General features: G+C 39.3%; 1 protein-coding gene across 4 annotated transcripts in view; it reads right to left on the bottom strand.

The window, feature by feature from the left end:
• Positions 1–21,074, bottom strand: part of LRP2 (LDL receptor related protein 2) — a 216,321-nt gene that overhangs the window by 86,484 nt on the left and 108,763 nt on the right. For all 4 annotated transcript variants that reach the window (XM_035304603.3, XM_008998756.5, XM_078327446.1 and 1 more), the window contains exons 29-35: positions 20,279–20,507; positions 17,920–18,097; positions 16,250–16,378; positions 10,917–11,083; positions 9,830–9,973; positions 4,715–4,824; positions 230–407 (exon numbers count right to left, since the gene is read on the bottom strand). In XM_035304603.3, coding sequence (XP_035160494.3) covers positions 230–407; positions 4,715–4,824; positions 9,830–9,973; positions 10,917–11,083; positions 16,250–16,378; positions 17,920–18,097; positions 20,279–20,507 — 1,135 coding nt within the window. The remainder of the gene's footprint in view (positions 1–229; positions 408–4,714; positions 4,825–9,829; positions 9,974–10,916; positions 11,084–16,249; positions 16,379–17,919; positions 18,098–20,278; positions 20,508–21,074) is intronic.

Here is a 21,074-nt window from a genome sequence, read left to right as displayed (position 1 = left end):
ATTAATCAACATTATCCTATAAGGGACTATGCACATACTATAAAGAACTGGACTTCAGCTAGGGTGAGGTGTGTGCAAGGTAGAGAAGTTATGGGGAGAAAGGTCAATGAACACGGGTACAAGTTACCAAGTAAGACTCTTCAACAACCACTGCCTGACAGCTCGGAACACTCAGCATCAGCTACAGCAGCTCAGCATAAAGACCAAAAGACTGAAAGGGTGCTCATACCACTCCTCTTCCAGTAACTGCCCAGTAGAGTTTCTGCTCCCCAATGTCAAGGGTGACACACTCCAGGTGCTCAAGGTTCCCAGTGAAGATCGTTTTTATAGATGTGCCATCCATGTTAGCACTGGCAATTTTGGCAGGAATCCCACTGTCAGTTCCTTGGTCTGACCAGTATAGCTTCCTACAACCATGAAAAACACCAGTATGTAACAGTGGCATATACAATTTAAATATTTAAATGACAATGTGTATTTCTTGTTCTCATGATGCTCACGATCCAATGGGCAAAGGCTGAAACATCAATATCTTGTTGCATACAATGTGGATGCGTACTTAACCAGTGTTCTACCAATGTTGGTATATTTCCTAGCTATAATTGGAGTAGTGGCCATTTAAAATGGTATCTGGAATAAGAGGCCAGGATTTCCCACTGGCAGCTGAACCTTTAGCATTGTCAGATGTGTGGGAAGCTTACAACAAGGAAGAAGTCTTTATCAATAGTCCCTCCATCTTCAGTACATAGTGAAGGGCAAAGCTAATATAAAAAGTTGGCAAGTACACTCCATGATCACTTACCAGGCCTCATTCAGCTCTTCTCTGAATTACCATCTACCACAAGACTTACCATCTACCACAAGAGTTAATTACCTGACCTGATTTCTGTGACAAAAAATGCAGTTTTGAAAACTAAATGGAGAAAATAGGAGAAATAATGAGTAACACTTTTCTGAGAGATTGGAATCTCATTATCATGCTGTTAGGAAGTAAGGAAGACTTCTTTTTTCTTTCTATTTCATAGCGACCATGTACACGTGAACCATAATCACCACACAGCATTGCCAAATCCATGATACATGAAAATTTATGCAAATATATAAAGGGCTGCTTTCCATTTCCACTGAAGATGTAACTTCTAGACTTGAATCCAACTTTTAGTTCCTTTGGGTCGTACTTCCTTCTATATATTTAATAGACAATCTTCCTACATTCTTTTCTGAAAAGTCCTCAAACCCCATTTAAATAGTCTTTATTTACTTGCCTCTTCCACCACCAAATCAATATACCCATCCCTTGAATTCCATCTTCAACTCTAAACTTCTCTGTCTCTAATTTCTCAAACTCCAAAATGCTCTGCTTTGACCAAACTCTCTCAACTCTTCCTTGCTTTAATTTTTCCTGTTAAACTTGTTCTTTGCCCTTAAACCCTGCCTGAGCTCCCAAACCTCCAGTCAGCCCCTCTACACCTGGACATCATATGTAACCATTTCAACAATATTCTCATTTATTCTTTTGGGCTTCCATTGTGCCTAAGCTACTCCCCAACCCCGGATTTCAGCCATTTTGTTCTTTCTCCTCTCCCATTTCAGGCTACCAAGAGTTTCCTGGACATAGCACAAAACTTTCGTGAATTCTGAGTTCACTAAAAATTTAAGTTTCCTAATCTAAACTGAGGATTCTCATCCCTAGCAGACTTCATATCATGTTCCCCATATTGACTCTTTCAAGTCATTCTTATTCTTGATAAATTTCTAATTCCTTCCCCATAACTTTCACTTTCAATTATTTCTTCATCATTGATCTTTCATCTGCTGCTAAAAAATACACTCAGGTTTCTCTATTCTGAAAGACATTCTCCTGATATATTTTGACCTACAAATTTATCTTTCTCTAACTTTCCAATGCAAAACTCTTAAAAGAGTATTCAAATGTCCTCATCCTCCTTTCATTCTTTTAACTTCTACTATCTCTATTGAATGTCCTCTCTCGAATATCACCAGAGGCTCTGTAATTGCCTCAGCTCTTTATTAGTGATCATCCACAGAGATGCTTTTCTGCAACAACTGATTCAATAACATTGACAACTTTTTCAAGACTTACCTCTTCACTGACAATCCAAGACATTAGATGCTCAAGTCTCTGTCTTGTTTCTCCTCCTATGTCCTCTGACAAAATTTTAAGCTCTCCTAAGTCTCCCATCCAAACTGGGTTGCTCTTAGTCACTTGAACAAAGCCTCACTTTTCTGTCCCTTTGCTCTTGACCTTCCATCCTTCAGATCACATTATATATCATAAAAGCTAGCTCTGCCTAGTGAAATCTAGGTATGCTTTAAGATCCAGTCCAAATGACATCTCTTGCACCAAGCTGAAAGGTCGCCTCTTTATAGCACTATTATTCCAATTTTTTCTTTTTTTTTTTTTTTTTTGAGACGGAATTTCGCTCTTGTTACCCAGGCTGGAGTGCAATGGCATGATCTCGGCTCACCGCAACCTCCGCCTCCTGGGTTCAGGCAATTCTCCTGCCTCGGCCTCCTGAGTAGATGGGATTACAGGCACGCACCACCATGCCCAGCTAATTTTTTGTATTTTTAGTAGAGACGGGGTTTCACCATGTTGACCAGGATGGTCTTGATCTCTTGACCTCATGATCCACCCGCCCCGGCCTCCCAAAGTGCTGGGATTACACGCGTGAGCCACCGCGCCCGGCCCCAATTTTTTTAGCCTCTTTTATGGCTCTTAATCCTATGTGAACCTGGGTTATTGTTATTTATATACAGGCCTTATCCTCCTTACTAAGCCATAAATCCTTAAGGTTGCAAAGGTTGCAAATTACTCTTTAATCTTTGTATCCACCCTCTAAACTGACTGTGGCCCCAACAGAGAGACTGCTTCCACTGGCCAAAATCAATGTCTTCCTCTTCTTTCTGGGTAAGTAGGTGGACTGCATGTTTTTCCATGCAGTTAGCTGTGGTCATGTGACCCAATTCTAGCTTAAGGACTGTGAGCAGAAGTGGTGTGCATTACTTGCAGCCCTGGCTCATGAAAACCTCGCAGCAAAATTCTGAATGTTCTTTCCTTTATTGCTCAAAAGATGTTGATACTCAGAATGACCTGGGAAGCTTCCTACTGAAGATGGCAGAGCCTCCATCAGCCTGAGTCCCTGAATGACTATGTAGAGTAGAGCTTCTTCCCATCTTCTGCCCAAACCCCACTGCCCACATGACAGACAAATAAATTTATATTTTCTTTCAGTCATTACACATTTTGGAGTTTATTTGCTTCAATAGTTAGCCTATCTTAACCAATATACCACCTAACAAAGGTGCACAATACAGAAATGTCTAATAAAAGAAAAATGAATAATAAGTGAGCCTGAGTTTCAAAAGTAGAATTTTAAACTGAAGATGGCTCTGCTAAAAAGATTAACTGAAAACTAGTACAAGTCAGCAGGCACAGAACAGAATGTTTGCCTCTTGTGCCCTTTAAGAATTGGGTTTGGTTTTCATGTCATCCTTATTTGCAACAGAGAGCTAATACAAATTACTTCTTCGATGCCCTTCTAGGTCTAAGAATCTGATAACTTTCAAACATTAAGTCAAAATCCACTTGGAATGATGTCACAATCTCTTAAAAAATCAATGCCCATATTTTATACTTGGTTATTCTGGTTCATAATATACTATACATCAACAAAATAAAATAGCTAATCAAACAGACCAGAGGACTACTATCCATTAAGACCATTTTCTCCTAACTGGTCTCCCTGGCCCTGGCCTCTCCACTCCAATCCTGACCAACTGTGAAAATTTGGTTCTATCATTCTCTTCCTCAGAATTCGTTGCTGGGAAGAGAAAACCAATGCCACATGTTCTCACTTATAAGTGGGAGCTAAACACTGAGCACACATGGACATAAACATGAGAAGAACAGATACTCGGGACTATTACAGTAGGGAGGAAGGGAAGAGGGCGGGGGTTGAAAAACTAACTATTAGGTACTATAGTCACTATCTCTGTACAATATACCCATGTAACAAACCTGCACATATACCCCCTATATCTAAAATAAAAGTTGAAATTAAAAAAAAAAAATCCCTGCTTGCTCCTTAGTACTCAAAAGAATAAAGTTCAACTCCTTAGCATGACATTAAAGGCCCTCCACGATTTGTCCCCAAATGTCCTTACCTGCTGTATCTCCCATGTGGTCAACACCTCCCTACTCTAAGCCTCTGGTTCCAGCTCTCTCCACAATAATGCTAAGTGTCACCATACTTCTGTGCCTTCATTGCTCCCTTGGCCTCAAGAACCACTGCCTGGTTGCAACCCATTCTCCACCTACTAGAAGGCTTCCCATCCTTCAAGGTCTATTGCAAATGTTACATAGCCCCTTAGAGCTTTCTGTGTCCTTTCAAAGTCAGAATATATTGTCAATTCTTATAATCCTATTTTAAAATCTCTAAAATTCTTGTTTGGAATTCATTTTAAATCCAGTATTGTTCATTCAAAGACCATAGAACAAAATACAAACAACATCTTGCACATTAAATATAGGTCAGAGCTATTTCTCTTTCTCACTGAGATCTCTTATTTTTTAAATGTTGACATCTGAAATCAGAAGATGTCCTAAATTTGAAATCTTCCATTTTGTCAGGCCCTGACACTGACAAGAGCAATGCCACATGGAAGACATGTGCCATTTACAAATACTCACCCACGAACAGGATCAACAGTTATTCCGATCGGAAAGCCAACTCCAAGAGCTGTCCCATCATTGGTAATCAGTGTTTTTCTGTATCTGATAACTCCATGGAGTGTCAAAACCTATAGCATAAAATCACTTATTAGAACTGAAGAAAACTGAGATGAAGGAGAACTTATATACAAAACAAATCCCAAAGCATGACTAGGGATAGATAAGAGAGGGTTTGGATGAGATTCAGATCATCTTTATTGCACTTCAGGGAAATGAGGAAATTAGCTCAATAGAAAATGAGAGTAAGAGAAGGAAGGCTGGGCGAAAGTGGCTCACGCCTGTAATCCTAACACTTTGGGAGGCTGAGGTGGGTGGATCACCGGAGGTCAGGAGTTCAAGACCAGCCTGGCCATCATGGTGAAACCCCATCTTTTTAAAAGAAAAAAAAGAAGAGTAAGAGAAGGAAAACCACCTCCCAAGTTCCTACTTCTAACCCACCTAAAATTTAAGGACAGAACATTTTTATGGATAAAAGGAAGATTCAGTTGGGAAAACATCAAAGCCACTGCCTAAAGAAACTATGAAAATACTTCAGAAAAAGCTAAGAGAAATCTCTGTAAGACAAATGAGAACCCCACAGCTTTCCTGCACCACAGTGACCAGGCCATGGCACTCGGTGGCCAGTCACTGCCAACACAGTTATCAAAATAGTCCAAATTTACTCAGAGGTACAGTGAATTCTGTCCCAGATCAACAGTCTAAGCTGAAACACATGAGCTGAAATCTCTGTCCTGCCAGGTCCTGGTCCTGACTGTACAACCTGAGGCAAATAAATTCAACTCTCTGAACTTAGTCTATCAGTCAATTGTGGATGAAAGTATTACCTTCTGCATAGAGTCCTCAGGACTAAGAGATAGTACAGGTAAAACACTTAGCACAGCACCCAGCACAACTGTGTTCAGTAAACTTCTCCTATTGTTTAACTGGTCCATTTACTGGTCAGTTACTCCGTATGAAGTATTAGAGCAAGCATTATTGTATTTGATCCTCACAAATAATTCTGTGAGATAGATCCCATTATTTTTCTCAATACAGATGAAGAAAAAGAGGGCTAGAAAGGTTTAGTGGCTTTCCCAATGCTATCTGTTTGTTATTCTTACTGTTACAATCGCAGTTGTTTTGTGTTTTTTACCAGGAACATCAGCAAAGGGGAAATAATCACAATGTTGACAGGACCCTGATACAGCACACAGAAATATGGTTTATTGGACTAGAAGGAAGTTTCTTACGGCAACGAAGCTATTTTAATATGTTCCTAAGACAGTCTAAGAGACAAGGAGTAAGAAATTAGAAAATGCCCGTTGATTTTTGCAGTAAACTTTTTCTATAAAATTGCTTTTCAATACAAATAGATCATTTGCGTTTCTCTGTCTCTTAAATATGCATGCATGCACGCACGCACACACACACACACACTTTTCTCTCCCTCATTCTTTTCTCTACATTTTTCTCTCTTTTGTCTGGTATCTTTCACTGACATGCCTCTTTCTTCTATAATCTCTCTCCTTTTCCTAAGACTAGGGATCTCTTTGGTTGGAAGTTTTTTCCCCTGTTTTCTGCAATAGTTAGAGCTCTCTCTCACACTGCCACTCTGTAGGCTTCACAATTCAGCTATAAAATTTCTTTTAGTGGATGGGCACACAGCTACCCCTAGTGGATAATAATTTCTTCAATGTTTCTCTTTTATTTTCAAGTTGGAGTTAAACGTGAAAGGAACATTATACAGGTAAACAGCAAGTGAACACGATTCCTATTTTCTTAATTAATCCAACTATCACCTGAAAGAATTATTTATAATATAAATTTACAATTTAAAATAATTCTTGGAAAATGAATTATCATTTAAATTGCAAATAATTTAATGGTTTTAGCGGGAAACACCAATAAAACCATTAAAAGGGCAATTTGCCCTTGGATCATTATTTTCATAGGTCTTTTATGGATCTTCTGAAAATATTAATCATTTGAAGGAAACAGTGCTCTGTTTTTACAGGATACCTCAGTGTTATAAAGTACTTTTACTTATTCAGCCATGAACTCCATTGTACAGATAAGAAAACAGAGGCTCAGAGAAGTTAAGTAATTTGTCCAAGGTCAAACAGCTCATGAGTGGAGAAATGCTGTGCTGTCCCCAGTTACAAAATGCATTTCCATGTTTCAGGGTCTTTATTCAGCTGTTTTTTTCCTGCCTGGGACATCTCTTCCCTTCATCTTCATTTGGCAAAAATAAAATCAGTCGTCCCCTCTTATCCATGGGGGACACATTCCAAGATCATCATTGGATGCCTGAAACCTTGGCTAGTACTGAATTCTATATGTGCTATGTTTTTTCCTATACATACACACCTATGATAAAGTTTAATTTATAAATTAGACACAGAAAGAGATTAACAATAATCAGAAAATAGAACAATTATAACAATATCCTGTAGTAAGAGTTATGTGAATGTGGTCTCTCTCTCTCTCTCTCTCTCTCTCTCTCTCTCTCTCTCTCTCTCTCTCTCTCTCTGTCTCTCTCTCTCTTTCTCTCCTTTTAAATATCTTATTATGCTGTATTCACCTATTCTCAGGCCACTGCAGGTAACTGAAACCTCAGAAAGTGAAAGCCTTGGATAAGGGAGGACATATCAGTCATCTTTCAAGACTCAATTCACAAGTACCCATGAATGGGAAGTCTGCATGCTCTCTCCCCTCACTTTTACCTTTGCTTCCAATCACTAGCACTTTATATTCACTGTTCTTACCACACTGGAGCACAGGTGTTTGTTTATGTATCTATCTCACAGATATGTGAGCTACTTATAGACAGAAAAAAATGTTTTATTCATCTTTGAATATCTAGGACCAACAACTGATTCATATAAAGCATTTACTAGCGCTCGTTAAATGAATGAATAAAATGAGCAAGCAAGCCAGACTCAAAGCCAGGTCTTTGGACTCCAAATCAAAATATCTTTCCTCTGTGCCACACTGCATTGGGCCATAATTACAAAGTTTGGTTCATGTGGTTAAAGTGGCCTTTCCAATCCATACACACATGCATAATCAGTTCTTCTCCAACTGGCTGCTATTGCATTATACCTAACACACATGGGAAAGACATGTCCCTGTTTTTTGGAAAACTGTCAGTTTAAAAGAGAAAAGCTCCATTTACCAAGCAAGATACCAAGAGATAGAATAAGAGCATATTAATTGCCATTTGGGATTAAGACAGCTTTGCACTGGGTGGACTCCAGAGAGATGTCAATTTGGTAGTAAGGATCTTAGGCAGCAGATGCTGCTTATATTTAATGGGAGGATAATATTTTTAATTAAAATCATGAAAACTATTTTCTGCCACTGTCAGAGGGCTAAACCAGTCTGGATGGCTGGAGTTGTAGTTTATAAAAGTGCAAAGAGAGAATACTGCCCCGAATTAGAGCAGCGAAGTTGACCATTTAAGACAATTTCTTAACTTCTGTGGGCCTTGGTTTCTTATGTAAAAAAAACAAAGAGCTTGAACCAGAGGAGCCTCCAAGGGGCCCTTCATGTTAACATCTGACGATTCTACCTGGTGTGAGATATTTGTGCATATTGCAAATATCCATCTTATCATGAATGGCTACCAGACCTGCCTGCCCTCAGGAATGTTGTGAGGATTAAATTAGATGTTAGTGAAATATTTGTAAACTCAAGCACTGTTCCAGTGAGAGCTCTTTTCTCTGCCTGGAACACCTTTTCCCTACTTCTTCATTTGGCAGAAATGAAAACAGTCATCCCCACTCATCCATGGGGAATACATTCCAAGATGATCAGTGGATGCGTGAAATCTCAGATGGTACCAAACTCTACATAGGCTATCTTTTTAGTCTACAGAGAGTGTTTTTTAGTCTAGATAGGTGCTCTAAATTAGCCACCAGGCTGCTTACACCTTCCTCACCTGTAGTATCTATCTTTCTGAATGCTCCAAAGAAAAACTGGCTTGCCAGCTGGTATCCACCTAAAGCAGTGGATTGTCAGTACTAACTATCCCCTTTCAAAACCTTCTCCTTGCTTTGGAAACTTTCACTTTCAAAATTATTATGAATTAATAATCCCTTCCATGTTTTACTTTTCTCTCAGAGTGGAGCAAACCAACGCTAGTCAAGTTACCTCTGACTTCCTTCATGTGATTTCATACCTGCACCTCATCTAGAATTTCTTCTGGGAACGAGAGTAAAAAGAACACTTATCATGAAGAAGAGAGTATCAAAGGAATTAGACTCAAGGTTCTACTTTATGTTTCACTGTTAGAAAAATTGTACTGGAGCCATAGAAAGACTTCCATCTAAGAACAGAGGCAAACTGTAAATTTGGTTGAGAACTAAAATAGCATTGAAGATTAGATGAGGAAAAATAGTAAAAAAATAAAAAATAAAAAAAATCCCTGCTTACCGTAATCTTCCCTTTATACTGAATTCCTTATGTAACTTTTATTTATCTCTTTATATATTATTTTGTAAATTACCTATAATACTTTTATAGAGAAAAGGTAGTATTGATAATTAGGAGGAAACAAAATAGAGCAGTAGAAAGCTCAGATAATTTATTTTTGCCAGCTGGGTGTGGTGGCTTACGCCTAAAATCCCAACACTTTGGGAAGCCAAAGGAGGTAGATCACTTGAGGTCAGGAGTTCAAGACCAGCCTGGCCAACATGGTGAAACCCTGTCTCTACTAAAAACACACACAAAAAAATTAGCTGGGCATGGTGGCACATGCCTGTGATCCCAGCTACTCAGGTGGCTGAGGCAGGAAAATCACTTAACCCAGGAGCTGGAGGTTGCAGTGAGCCAAGATGATGCCGCTGCACTTCAGTCTGGGTGACAGAATTAGACTTTGTCTCCAAAAAAAAAAAAAAAGAGAGAAAGAGAGAATTTTTTTAAGGTGGTTTTCCTCCTTTGCTTCAGAGACTTTGATAGTTAACACTAATATTTTTTCCCTTTTTCTTCTTGCTTAAAAATGATTCCAAATTCCATATGAGATCTATTCCTGAGAATAAAGTTTACATGAATCTAAATCCAATGCTTGTGTAAATAGTATTATCGAATTGTTACCTCAATTGACTGAGTTCTAGGATTGGTAGAATAAAGATTTCTTGAAATCCAATCTAAGGCCAGGTTCATAGAAGACCCCACCATAGATAGAGAAGCAAAAACTGTCCTGTTGGTGCCATCTGTCTTCACTCTGTGAATTTCACCCTGGAAAGAAAGACAAGGGGGGTGAGCAATTTCAAGGCCACGGCTCCTGCATTAGAACACTTTCTTCACTGTGGCTACTGCCAGCTGCTGTGTTTCTTGAACACTCCTCATCCTCAGAGGAAAGGCAAACAAAGGTTTAGCACCATTGGGTAGGCTTCAAACGATTTTTCAGTGTGTCACAGGAGTACACAAGGCTTACCATTCAGGCTCTCTCCAGTACTGGCTACAGAGATAGTTCTTAACTACCACAGGCGTAAGAGTCATAAGAAACACCCAAGTCACAGATGTGGATCAGAAGGCCAGGAGTATATTTTGCATACGGGTGATAAAGATCTTTCTTTTCTTCCCTGTTTATATTTTCCTTGCCCTTTCTGCATTCTTCCAGGTTTTTTCCCTGAAGGCTGAAGAAAATGTCCCTTGAGGAAGAGAACTGGGGGAGTGTTCACGTTTACCCTAGAGGCAAAGACTCCAAGGAAGGCCCCAGCAACACATCAGATGCTTTCACTGAATTCCCTTAGGGAACTACTACTTTTTTCTTGAGTTTTGATCATTTTTATCTTCACCTAATATTTTCTACTAGCTTAGGACTCCTCTAGGGGCAAGCTTTGTGAGTGCTGCTTCTTGGCACGTATTCTGTGGTAAGAAGCAAGTAATGCAGTGCATGGCAAATTGTAGGCACTTCTAGAAAATACTTGCTGAATGAGTAAATAATACACAATAGCTTAAATTTGTTTCTTATTCTAAAGCTTAAAAGTTTTATGATCTTTGCTCCAGGCCAAGCACACGTTTATACCCCTCATTGAATCAAAAAATTTAATGATAAATTAATTTCCACATCGTTTCCCTTTTACCCACATAACGAAAATTTGCTTATAAGAAAACATCAGTGCAGGCCAGCTCTTCATGAATAAATTATATACTTTGAATGTTATTCAACACTTACTGGATTTTCAACCCAATAGATGTATTGCTCAGAGTCATCAAATTCAACATCTAAACCATTCTGTATCCCTGATATGGGGACCATAGCATCATTGCTCTTCACTTCAGGATTAAGAGAAATTCCAAAAATTATATGTTGTCTTACAGTTATTAAGAATGGTTGATCATCTGTGAAAATAGAAGAATATCAGTCAAAATCATATCCCACTATTCCCAGACATTTAGAGTAATGGAAAGCAGTAGCCTGTTAATCATATAGGCTAAAATGACATTGAGCATTGCAGCATAAATAGAATGTACTTGGTCAATCATGGGCCTTTCACAGGATTTCAGTGGGCTGCTGGGCCACAAGACCTCCAATCCCACATATAACACTGCCTAGACTTTTTCAAGACAGGTTGGTATTTATCTTACTCTTCATTAATTCCTTACTTACACTGATAAACCATCCATGTTTGCTAAACCTCACAGACAGGAAGTTCTTTCGCTTCCACACAGACAAACCTCATTAACACTGAACTCAGGGAAAGGAGAGTTGAATTTTGGGGGAAAAAAAAAAGTGAAAAAAATCATTTAGACTATTCCTGTGAATGGCAGCTTACTAGTTTTAAGAATATTCAGAAAATAAAACAACACTACAAAGTGTTGCCTAGTATTTATTGAAACTTTAATAAATAAATCCAATGTATAATCCCATCAATTGTTATTTGACTAGTGTCTGTCTTCCCTACAAGATTTTAACTCCCAAAGGTCAATGACTGTGTCTGATTTGCTCATTATTGTGTCCCAGGTCCTGGCATAAAATAGTTGCCCAATAAATGTTTGCTAACTGAATAGATGACCACATGACTGCATAAATGGATGAATGCCTAGGTGAATATGTAAACAGTATCTTACAAAGTTTGCAAAACTATCTACACATTGTAACTTAAACATTCCCATAATATCTTAAACTATCAGTTCACTTAGCCTCCCGAATAATTAATAAAAGCTCCTTTTTCAACAATAATTTAATCTTTATTCTGATCCCCATCAAGATTCTGGTTTTATTTTAAAATTCCTCTCTGAGTAAAACTTTTGAATCTAAGTTTTGTATTAAGATGCATTATAAGATATATCACATATTAAGACAAAGTATAAAATGATTAATCATTACATAACTTTCATAAGCTAAAAGTGGTGTTTTCATTATTTTTACAACATCTTCAGTAGGATGACCTAGGCACTTTTTCCTTACTCATTTTCACATCTCATTAACTTTTCTTTATTCCTATCATTTCTATTACTGAGAAATAAGTCAGTCACTATTAACCTACGACAAATTTAAATTTAGTCTAATGTAAATTTTGCAACTATTAATGCTTTACATTTTTCTTTTAATAAAGAAGGGATTTCACCATGTTGGTCGGGCTGGTCTTGAACTCCCAACCTCAGGTGATCCGCCCGCCTTGGCCTCCAAAGTGCTTGGATTACAGGCGTGAGCCACCATGCCGGGCCAATGTTTTACATTTTTCAAGTACTACAGTGTATTGTTTTTCACAAGAAGCCTGCAAACTTGTTTTCAGCTGGAGCAAATGAGACTTGCAGGAGCTCCGTGACTTCTGCAGGAAACAGTAATAGAAGATGGACCCTGGCCCATTCACTTCCAAGCCCTTCCTCTGTCAGCTGTTCCACATTGCGTTTCTTCCGAACAACTGCAATTGCAGTGAAAATCGCCTCTCATTTATTGAGAATATGTGCCACACTGCATACATCAGGTAAATAGTTCCCTTAATTTATCTCCCTCAAGCTTCCTAATCTTGTTGGTTAGATGTGTCTCCCCCAGTTTGCAAATAAGACACAAAGAAATCAAATCAAGCATTTAAAACAAGTCACCCAACCAGGCCTCCTAGACTCCAAAATCTATGTTTTTCATCACTACACAGCAAATAGCCAAGTACTACTTATTGAGTATCAAATTACCACTCGTTTCATTTGGTTTAACTGCAATAATAAAAAAAATGCTAGATTATGAGTTTCAGCTGTACCATGAAATGATATTGAGATATTTGTTTGTAGATTATATGTTATTAATGTTCCTTGGCTCAGTAGAAACTGTATCTCTGTCCCAATTTTATAGGGAACTTTAAATTTGTACTCACTCAAAACCTGATGCTGCCCTTTTGAATAGGTAATCTCCCTTTGCTTAATTGGAGTAATTCTCAGCCAAAGCATTGTTTAGGGCCTATAAACTTTTGCATATCTCATCCATCATATATGGGCCTTCCTGACTCCTCCCTGGTGCTCTTCCCTTAAGCACCACCTGCTTCTACTCCTTCCTGGAAATCATGTCTCAAGCCCTTTATCTGATAAGCGCTGGCATATTGAGAACATTTACCACCAATGAACATTTGCAGGCAATGGGCTAGAGAGCAGGACCTCCTCTAACACTGCACTGGCTGAAACTGTGATCGTCATGGTGGGGGATGACACCAGGGGAGCAATAGAATGGAAGTGGCCAGTAAGACAACAGGTGGCACAGGGAGGTGCCTGAAAAGTGCTACATGGGAAACCAAAAAGAAGCAATTTCACAACACTGCACTCGTATCTAAGGACCAAAGGGTAAAAACCAGAGGACTGGGGAAAGAGCAAAAATGGATATTGGAGAGTTGTCTTTCACTCAACATTTACTGAGTGCTGCCATGAACCAAGAAGTGCCACCAGCAATAAGCATACAGCTACAGACCAGGTAGAGGCTTTGTCCTCAAGGAACATAACATCTAGAGGGCAAGACCAAGTATTTGAAGCCTTACAATTCATTATGACAATGGCATAAAGGGGTAGGCACAGAAGCATCTAGGGTTGGATGGAAAAGTGACAGGTAAGTTGTCCTAGGTCAGTGTGTCTCTGTCTTTTGATATTAAAGATTATCTCCCTATTTCTGTTTTTTCATGTCATAATCCCATTGATGTCAGCAGAGTCATGAAGACATTATAGTCAGGAATGGGAAATCAATGTTGTAATTGAATGACAATATACATATGACCCCCAAACCCAGGTCCTCCTTAAATCATACCCTGCACAAGCTGATCAGCACTTCAGCCTTCCCTGGAGCAAGGACAAGGAGTGTCCTCTTATCTTGCACGAAATCACTCAAGCAAGTGCCTCGTGCTGCTGAGACTGAGTCAGAAGTCTATTTGTATTTGGAGTAATTTTAGGGTTGCTGAGGTGATGTTTGGCTTGAATTTTGTTTATTTGGTTTGTGCATTATGGGGAACATATTTTCTAAAGAATAAAAAATGTCCCTTATAGAGAAAGCACTCATTATAACATAAAATTGGAAATAAATAGAACCATCTAATGATTCCGCTATCCAACTATACTGACTATTGGCACTCCTGTGTTTTTGCTTCCAGACTTTTTTAATGCATGTTTTTACAAGGCCAATATTGTGCAATATCTGCTTTTACATTTAGCAGTATCACAGAGGCACTTTCACATATATTCCAGCCACGTAGTAAACACTATTTTAAAAGCTATTCAACAGTCAAATCAAGTAAAATGTCTCCACCTACTAATGTTAACAAGTTTTCTAAACTTCTTTTTGGGAAAAAAAAAAAAAAAACATGGAAACCTTTTTTTCAGTTAACATACATTGGCAATCATTTACTCAGCTGGTGCTCTGAAACCAACTGGGAAATACCAAAAAAGTTCCACTTCAGTAAAGTCAAGCCATGAGAAAACCACTAGTGGAATTATTTGTGAAACAACAAAAGACACTGTTTAAAATTAACACTTATCAATCATCATCAGAGAGTAATGTTAATTACACAAACCCCCAATGTGCAGTTCAACAATCTCTGTGTGCTGAAAGAATGCTTTGTATCCAAAATGTCTACAGCCCAATTTAATCTTCTCCTGAAAGACTCTGGGGACACACTATATTAAACAATGTCAACCAGGATTAGGTACATAATAAGTCTCTGAGGAAAAATGGCAAATGCCAGTCCCTCTGTGAGAATTACCTATAATTAAAATCTTTCATCATGAGAGTATCATTGCACAATATTACATGCTGATGGAATTTGATTTTCAGTAAGCCTACATCTGCATAATCTTTAAACACTAAAAATTTCCTGAATTCAGTATATATTTTTCAATCCAGATTAGGACTAAATTTCCTTCTAGATTAGGACTCTGTTATCCCTTAATTTAGGAATATGTGACCATTAAACATTTAAGTTGAAGTCTACAGCAATTTCCATCAGTATCCAAATATATTCATTCACACCTCTTCACTGAGAAATGAAAGAATCCTGGGTTTAGAGTAACTTCTTACATTTTTAATCAATAAAGAATTATTTTTTAAGTGGACTATACACAAATACACACTCCAGAAGACATCTCTTTTGTGAACTGGCTGCAACTTTTCCTTCTTTTCTTACTCCCTTAAGTACTTAGTATAATCCTCCACATACTCTTCAATCGACCCAGTAAAATAGGATGAGAAAAATATTTAATTGCTCAAATAGTCACTTATAATATGTCATGCAGAGATAATTCTCCTTCTTAAAAAATCAGATGGTAATAGTAACAGTCCTGAAATTGGAGTCAGGAGACCCAGGCTAGAACATGCATTGAGTATTGGTTATAAGAATAAAAATGAGACAATGGAGCCAGGAACAATGGTTGACACCTATAATCCCAGCACTTTGGAAAGCTGAGGCAGGCGGACGACCTGAGACCAGGATTTGGAGACCAGCCTGGGCAACATGGCAAAACCCTGTCTCTACAAAAAAAAAAAAATACAAAAATTAGCTGGGTGTGGTGGCATGTGCCTGTAGTCTCCTCTACTCAGGAGGCTGAGATGGGAGAACTGCTTGGGCCCGGAAAGTGGAGGCTACAGTAAGCTGCGATTGCACCATTGCACTACAGCCTGGGCATCAGAGCAAGACTCTTTCTCCACCCACCCACCCCCACCCAAAAAAAGGGAGAAAGAGACAATGGACATGAAAAATTGAACACAAACGTTGAGAACCTACTTCTTAGGTGCAGAGTTTAGAACTTCCCATTCTCATGGCTTGTCAGAAAAGTCTAACTGTACCCAGGTGAGAGAAAATTATGAGGTTACTGATTGTTCAATCACATGCACAGATAACATGAGCTCCATATTCAGAAACTATATTACAACCAAGGCACTCAGTGACATCACCCCATACAACACACATTATTCTGCAGACACCTAAGGAATCAAAGGACTGCACACATTCAGTCGCAAGTGGGTTTAGTTTCCACTGCTGGGCACAAACTATGACCAGCTCCATCTTCAGAGCACACAAAAGGACGATACCATACCTCTCAAGCAATTCATGAGATCAGAAGCAAGGCTCCATCCTGAAGGACAAGCACAGGAGTAAAAATAAGGGCCCTGTGAGGAAAGCAGGCACAGATGGCTGCAGCGGGCAAAGGCACAGGGATTCATGGCTATGAGAAAGAGAAGAAAGCACTGGTGAGTGGAAAACCTCCACATTAAAATCAAAACAGTGTACTGGGGGCAGGGGGAGGTGTGCTTAAGTACGTTGTTACCGCTGCTGTTTTGTTTTCCCTAAACTACTTAGGCTTTCAGCTTCCCTAGCATTAGGCTTTCAACTTAGAATTCATAAGAAACACAAGAGAATTACTCAAGGTTACAGATCAAGCCACTCTATAACTGGATTATCAGCAAACTGGCACTGAGTAATCTGGAACTCATAATAGAAATATGATGCCAAATAATCTGTCTCCTTGCCTGACCTAAAAGAGATCTTTTGCATTAAACAAAAGTTGTGTGTTGATGTGTGACCTTGATGTTTACCTAGAGTCTTCCAGATTTTTGGTTAGATAATAATCTTTTATTTTTCTATTGATTATATCTCTGTGTGTCTCTGCACCTTGAAAATTTGGATCCTGTGTGGCCCCCACACAGGATGTTCCCTAGATTCTATATATTCCTATTACACATACCATGTTATTAATAGATTATTAGTCCATTCATTCACCAAAAAAATGGTAGGTATTCACTGTATACCAATCATTCTAAGCACTGGGGATGCTCTAAAAGTGGAGTATATAGTCTAGCAAAGAGAAACAGAACTAAACTCAGAGAGAGAGGGTTGGGGGAGAGAGAAAGAGTGATATTTCAGAACATGAGGGTAAAGAGCAAATGAATTATGAGGGGGTGGCCATATTAGGTAGAGTGGTCAATGAGGGCCTCTGAAAAAGTGGCATTTAGGCACAATCCTAAATGACATGGGGAGCAACTCATGCAGAGATCTAGAAGACAGAAGTTCCAGGCAGAGAAAAGAGCTGGGGCAGAAGCTGAGAAGAGGAAGTGTCCTGCTGTGCTTCTGGACCATAATGAAATCCAATGTAGCAACAGTGAGCGGGAGAAGAGAGCCAGGAAGTAACTGAGGCCACACGCTGAAGTATGTGAGAAACAGCTGGAAAGTTTTGAGGAGAGACGATTAAGTGACCATTACGCGACTTATCTCCCCTTCCCACCAGAAAGAACAGTGCAGAAGCCGAATATTTCAATCACCTGGCCACCCATACCACGCACTTTAGGACGACTCATGCTGGCTATAGCAGAGCACCTATGAGGCAATGGTACCATAATAAACTAGTCCTAAAAGAAAGCTCCTTTCAATCACAGAGCGGTGGCGGTAAGATCCAAGGTAGTATCTCATCTGTACTCTATTTGCCAGCTGAGGAAACAGACTCACATGAGGGTCACAGAGGTAGCAGTCAATTGCTGAAATGATACAAGTCAGATGTGCTGTTGTTATATCCATGGTTTGAATTTTTCATGGTAAATAAAAGTAATGGCAACGTCAGGACTGGGGAGAGCAGAGAGTAGGGTGTTTTGTAAAGAGAAAAGGAAAATGTATTGCCCAAAGAAATGGGTCTGTAACAGTGTGCATTTAGCATTCCCAGGGGCAGTCTTTTCCAAGCTACTTCCAGGCAGGATGTTTCTCTGTACCACTCACAGTTTGGTTGCTTCAAAGGATGAACCGCAACAATCCCAAGGGGCCATTGAATATTGTACATTACAACTGACTGGTTCCCCCCATGCCACTTGTTGGCTTGCATAACCCGACGGGTAGCCCGGTCAGTCCAGTACACAGAGTCTTCAAAGAGAGTCAGGGCATAGGGATGCCGTATAATCTGTGAGGCAGAAGAGAAGAGTGAGACCTCACCCAAAAGTCACAGCCAAGGTGTACTACATCAAAGAGGATATCTGCTTAAGACGACAATTTCCTTTAGCATGTCATTATTTACTAAAATCAGAAGGAAGTCATTGTGCCAAAGAATGGCAAAAAATACACAACTCCTCCTATACCGCACTAAACTATTCAAGACCCTTTAACATTCACGTGTCATTTGTCTTGATAATTACACTGGGCGTCTATTTTACAAATTAAGACAAAACTGAAGCACAGAAAGCAAAGGTGGTGTATCAGGATCGCCTACTAGTTAGAAGTTAGATGGAACTAGAGAGTTAAGAGACTCATTCCCCATTGCCACACCCCAGCCCCTACTCCATTATCAGCACCCTCGTCCCTGCTATTTCCACTGTCTTATGCTGCCACTCACTGATTCACATCAGTCTATTACAGTTTAGGTGCATCTTTCCTTCAAGTCACAGCAACTACAAACAATGGCACTTTTATTCTTTTTTATTACTAAGTTCTGGGATACATGTACAGAATGTGCAGGTTTGTTACATAGGTATACATGTGATAGATGCCATTTGCTGCACCTATCAACCCATCATCTAGGTTTTAACCCCCACATGCATTAGGCATTTGTCCTAATGCTCTCCCTCCCCTTGACCCCAGCCCCCAACAGGCCCCAGTGTGTGATGTTCCCCTCCCTGTATCCATGTGTTCTCATTGTTCAGCTCCCAGGTATGAGTGAGAACATCTGGTGTTTGGTTTTCTGTTCCTGTGTTAGTTTGCTGAAAATGATGTTTCCAGCTTGATCCATGTCCCCGCAAAGGACATGAACTCATTCCTTTTTATGGCTGTATAGTATTCCATTGTGTACATGTTTATCATTAATGGTCATCTGGGTTGGTTCTAAGTCTTTGCTGTTGTAAACAGTCCTTCAATAAACATGTGTGTTTTTAGCAGAATGATTTATAATTCTTTGGATATATGGCCAGTAATGGGATTTCTGGATCAAATGGTATTTCTGGTTCTAGATCCTTGAGGAATTGCCATACTGTCTTCCACAATGGTTGAACTAATCTATACTCCCACCAACAGTGTAAAAGCACTCCTATTTTTAATAGAGGTCAATAACAGCTCTTTGATAAAATATGTATTTTCTGTATTTTTCCATTTAACTTGTGAAAATAAATTCAATAGAATTTACTGAATAAAAAATATTACATAAGGAACAGACTATAATTTGACCAAGAAATATAAATCTAGTTAATTATTTTTGAAGACAGGATCTCACTGTTAGCCAGGCTAGAGTGCAGTGGCACAATCAGCTCACTGCAGCTTCAATCTCCCTGAGCTCAGGTGATCCTCCCACCTCAGCCTCCCAAGTATCTGGGACTACAGGCACTCGCTATGCCCAGCTAATTCTTGTAATTTTTTGTAGAAATGGGGTTTTGCCATGTTAACAAGGCTGGTCTTGAACTCCTGGGCTCAAGGAATCCACCAACCTCAGCCTCCCAAAGTGTTAGGATTACAAGGTCAGACAATGTAACCAGCCAAGTTAAGTTATTAATTTTTGCTTGACACTTCTTTTTGTTTTTTTGAGATGGAGTCTTGCTCTCTAGCCTAGGCTGGAGTGCAGTGGCACAATCTCGGCTCACTGCAACCTCTGCCTTCTGGGTTCTAGTGATTCTCCTGTCTCAGCCTCCCGAATTGCTGGGACTATGCAATACCATGCCCGGCAATTTTTGTATTTTTAGTAGAGACAGGGTTTCACCATGTTGGCCAGGCTGTTCTCAAACTCCTGACCTCAGGTGATCCACTCACCTCGGCCTCCCAAAGTACTGGGATTACAGGCATGAGCCACTGCGCCCGGCCAGTTGACACAATTTTTAAAGATATAGAAGAAACAGATTCACATCTATAGCTCAACTAAATCACACTAGTTATAAAAATCCTTCCTGGACATGGCACAATCTGACCATGAACTGCAATGAAAATATTTATTTTCCTGTTAGTTATATGGGATAGATTGCTTCTCACTATTGCTTGGATTTCCTGGATTGACCTGATAATGTCTATGACACGAAAATTAATTTCTTAGCTTTTTTGATAATTGTCTGATTGCTACCTATCCACAACTGTAGTTTTAATTTGGTTTTCTTCACCACCAACTTACCAAATCACTGGCTATCACCTGTCTTCGATGGTGTCCATTATAATCACAAAAATCTATGTAATCAAGATATGAGTCCATGAAGTAGAGCAGTCTGTTGGGGTAGTCAATAGTTAAGCCACAGGGCCAGAAGATCTTGTCCTGGACGATGACGCTGCGCATGCTGCCATCCATGCTGGCTCGCTCAATGCGGGGGTGGTGGCCCCAGTCAGACCAGAACAGTAGATGCTCACTGTGAAAAGAAATGAGTTACCAATTGGAGGGGACATATTTAAATATGAAAAGTACTATCATTTTAAATAACACAACATCCTGTTTATGCCCTGCTTAAAATAAATCACCTCTGGTTCAGAATAGATGCACAGAGTTTATTATTTCCTCTAAGTGTCACAAAGTAAAACTGTCATTATAACGCAATCCCAAGCCGTCCGGGTATTTTCATAGTGTTCATAAAACGTGTAGTACATAATGTTGTCCCACTGACAATTCATATTTGTATACAATCCACAAATAGTTGATCTACAAAAATCCATCTATCCTTGTTTGTCTACCCTGTCATGTTTTAAGATAAGGAAATGAATTTATTCTTTATCAGGGATTCATCATAAATTTCACAGGTGTGTAATACTTCACAATATCTAGGAGGTCAACATCACATTGAAGATAACTTGCCTAATTTACCATCCTGCGGAAAAGAATGAAAGTTATAAAATCTAAGTAAATTCATGGGAGAATTTCTCTTTCTTCCCTTTAGGACCAGCAGGCAAAAACTACCTCTCATATATGACTTAAAAGGGAG

This window comes from Callithrix jacchus, chromosome 6, assembly GCF_049354715.1.
Source record: "Callithrix jacchus isolate 240 chromosome 6, calJac240_pri, whole genome shotgun sequence".
Taxonomy (NCBI): domain Eukaryota; kingdom Metazoa; phylum Chordata; class Mammalia; order Primates; family Cebidae; genus Callithrix; species Callithrix jacchus.
Note: the sequence above shows the minus strand (reverse complement) of the source record. Positions and strands in the feature narration are given on the sequence as shown.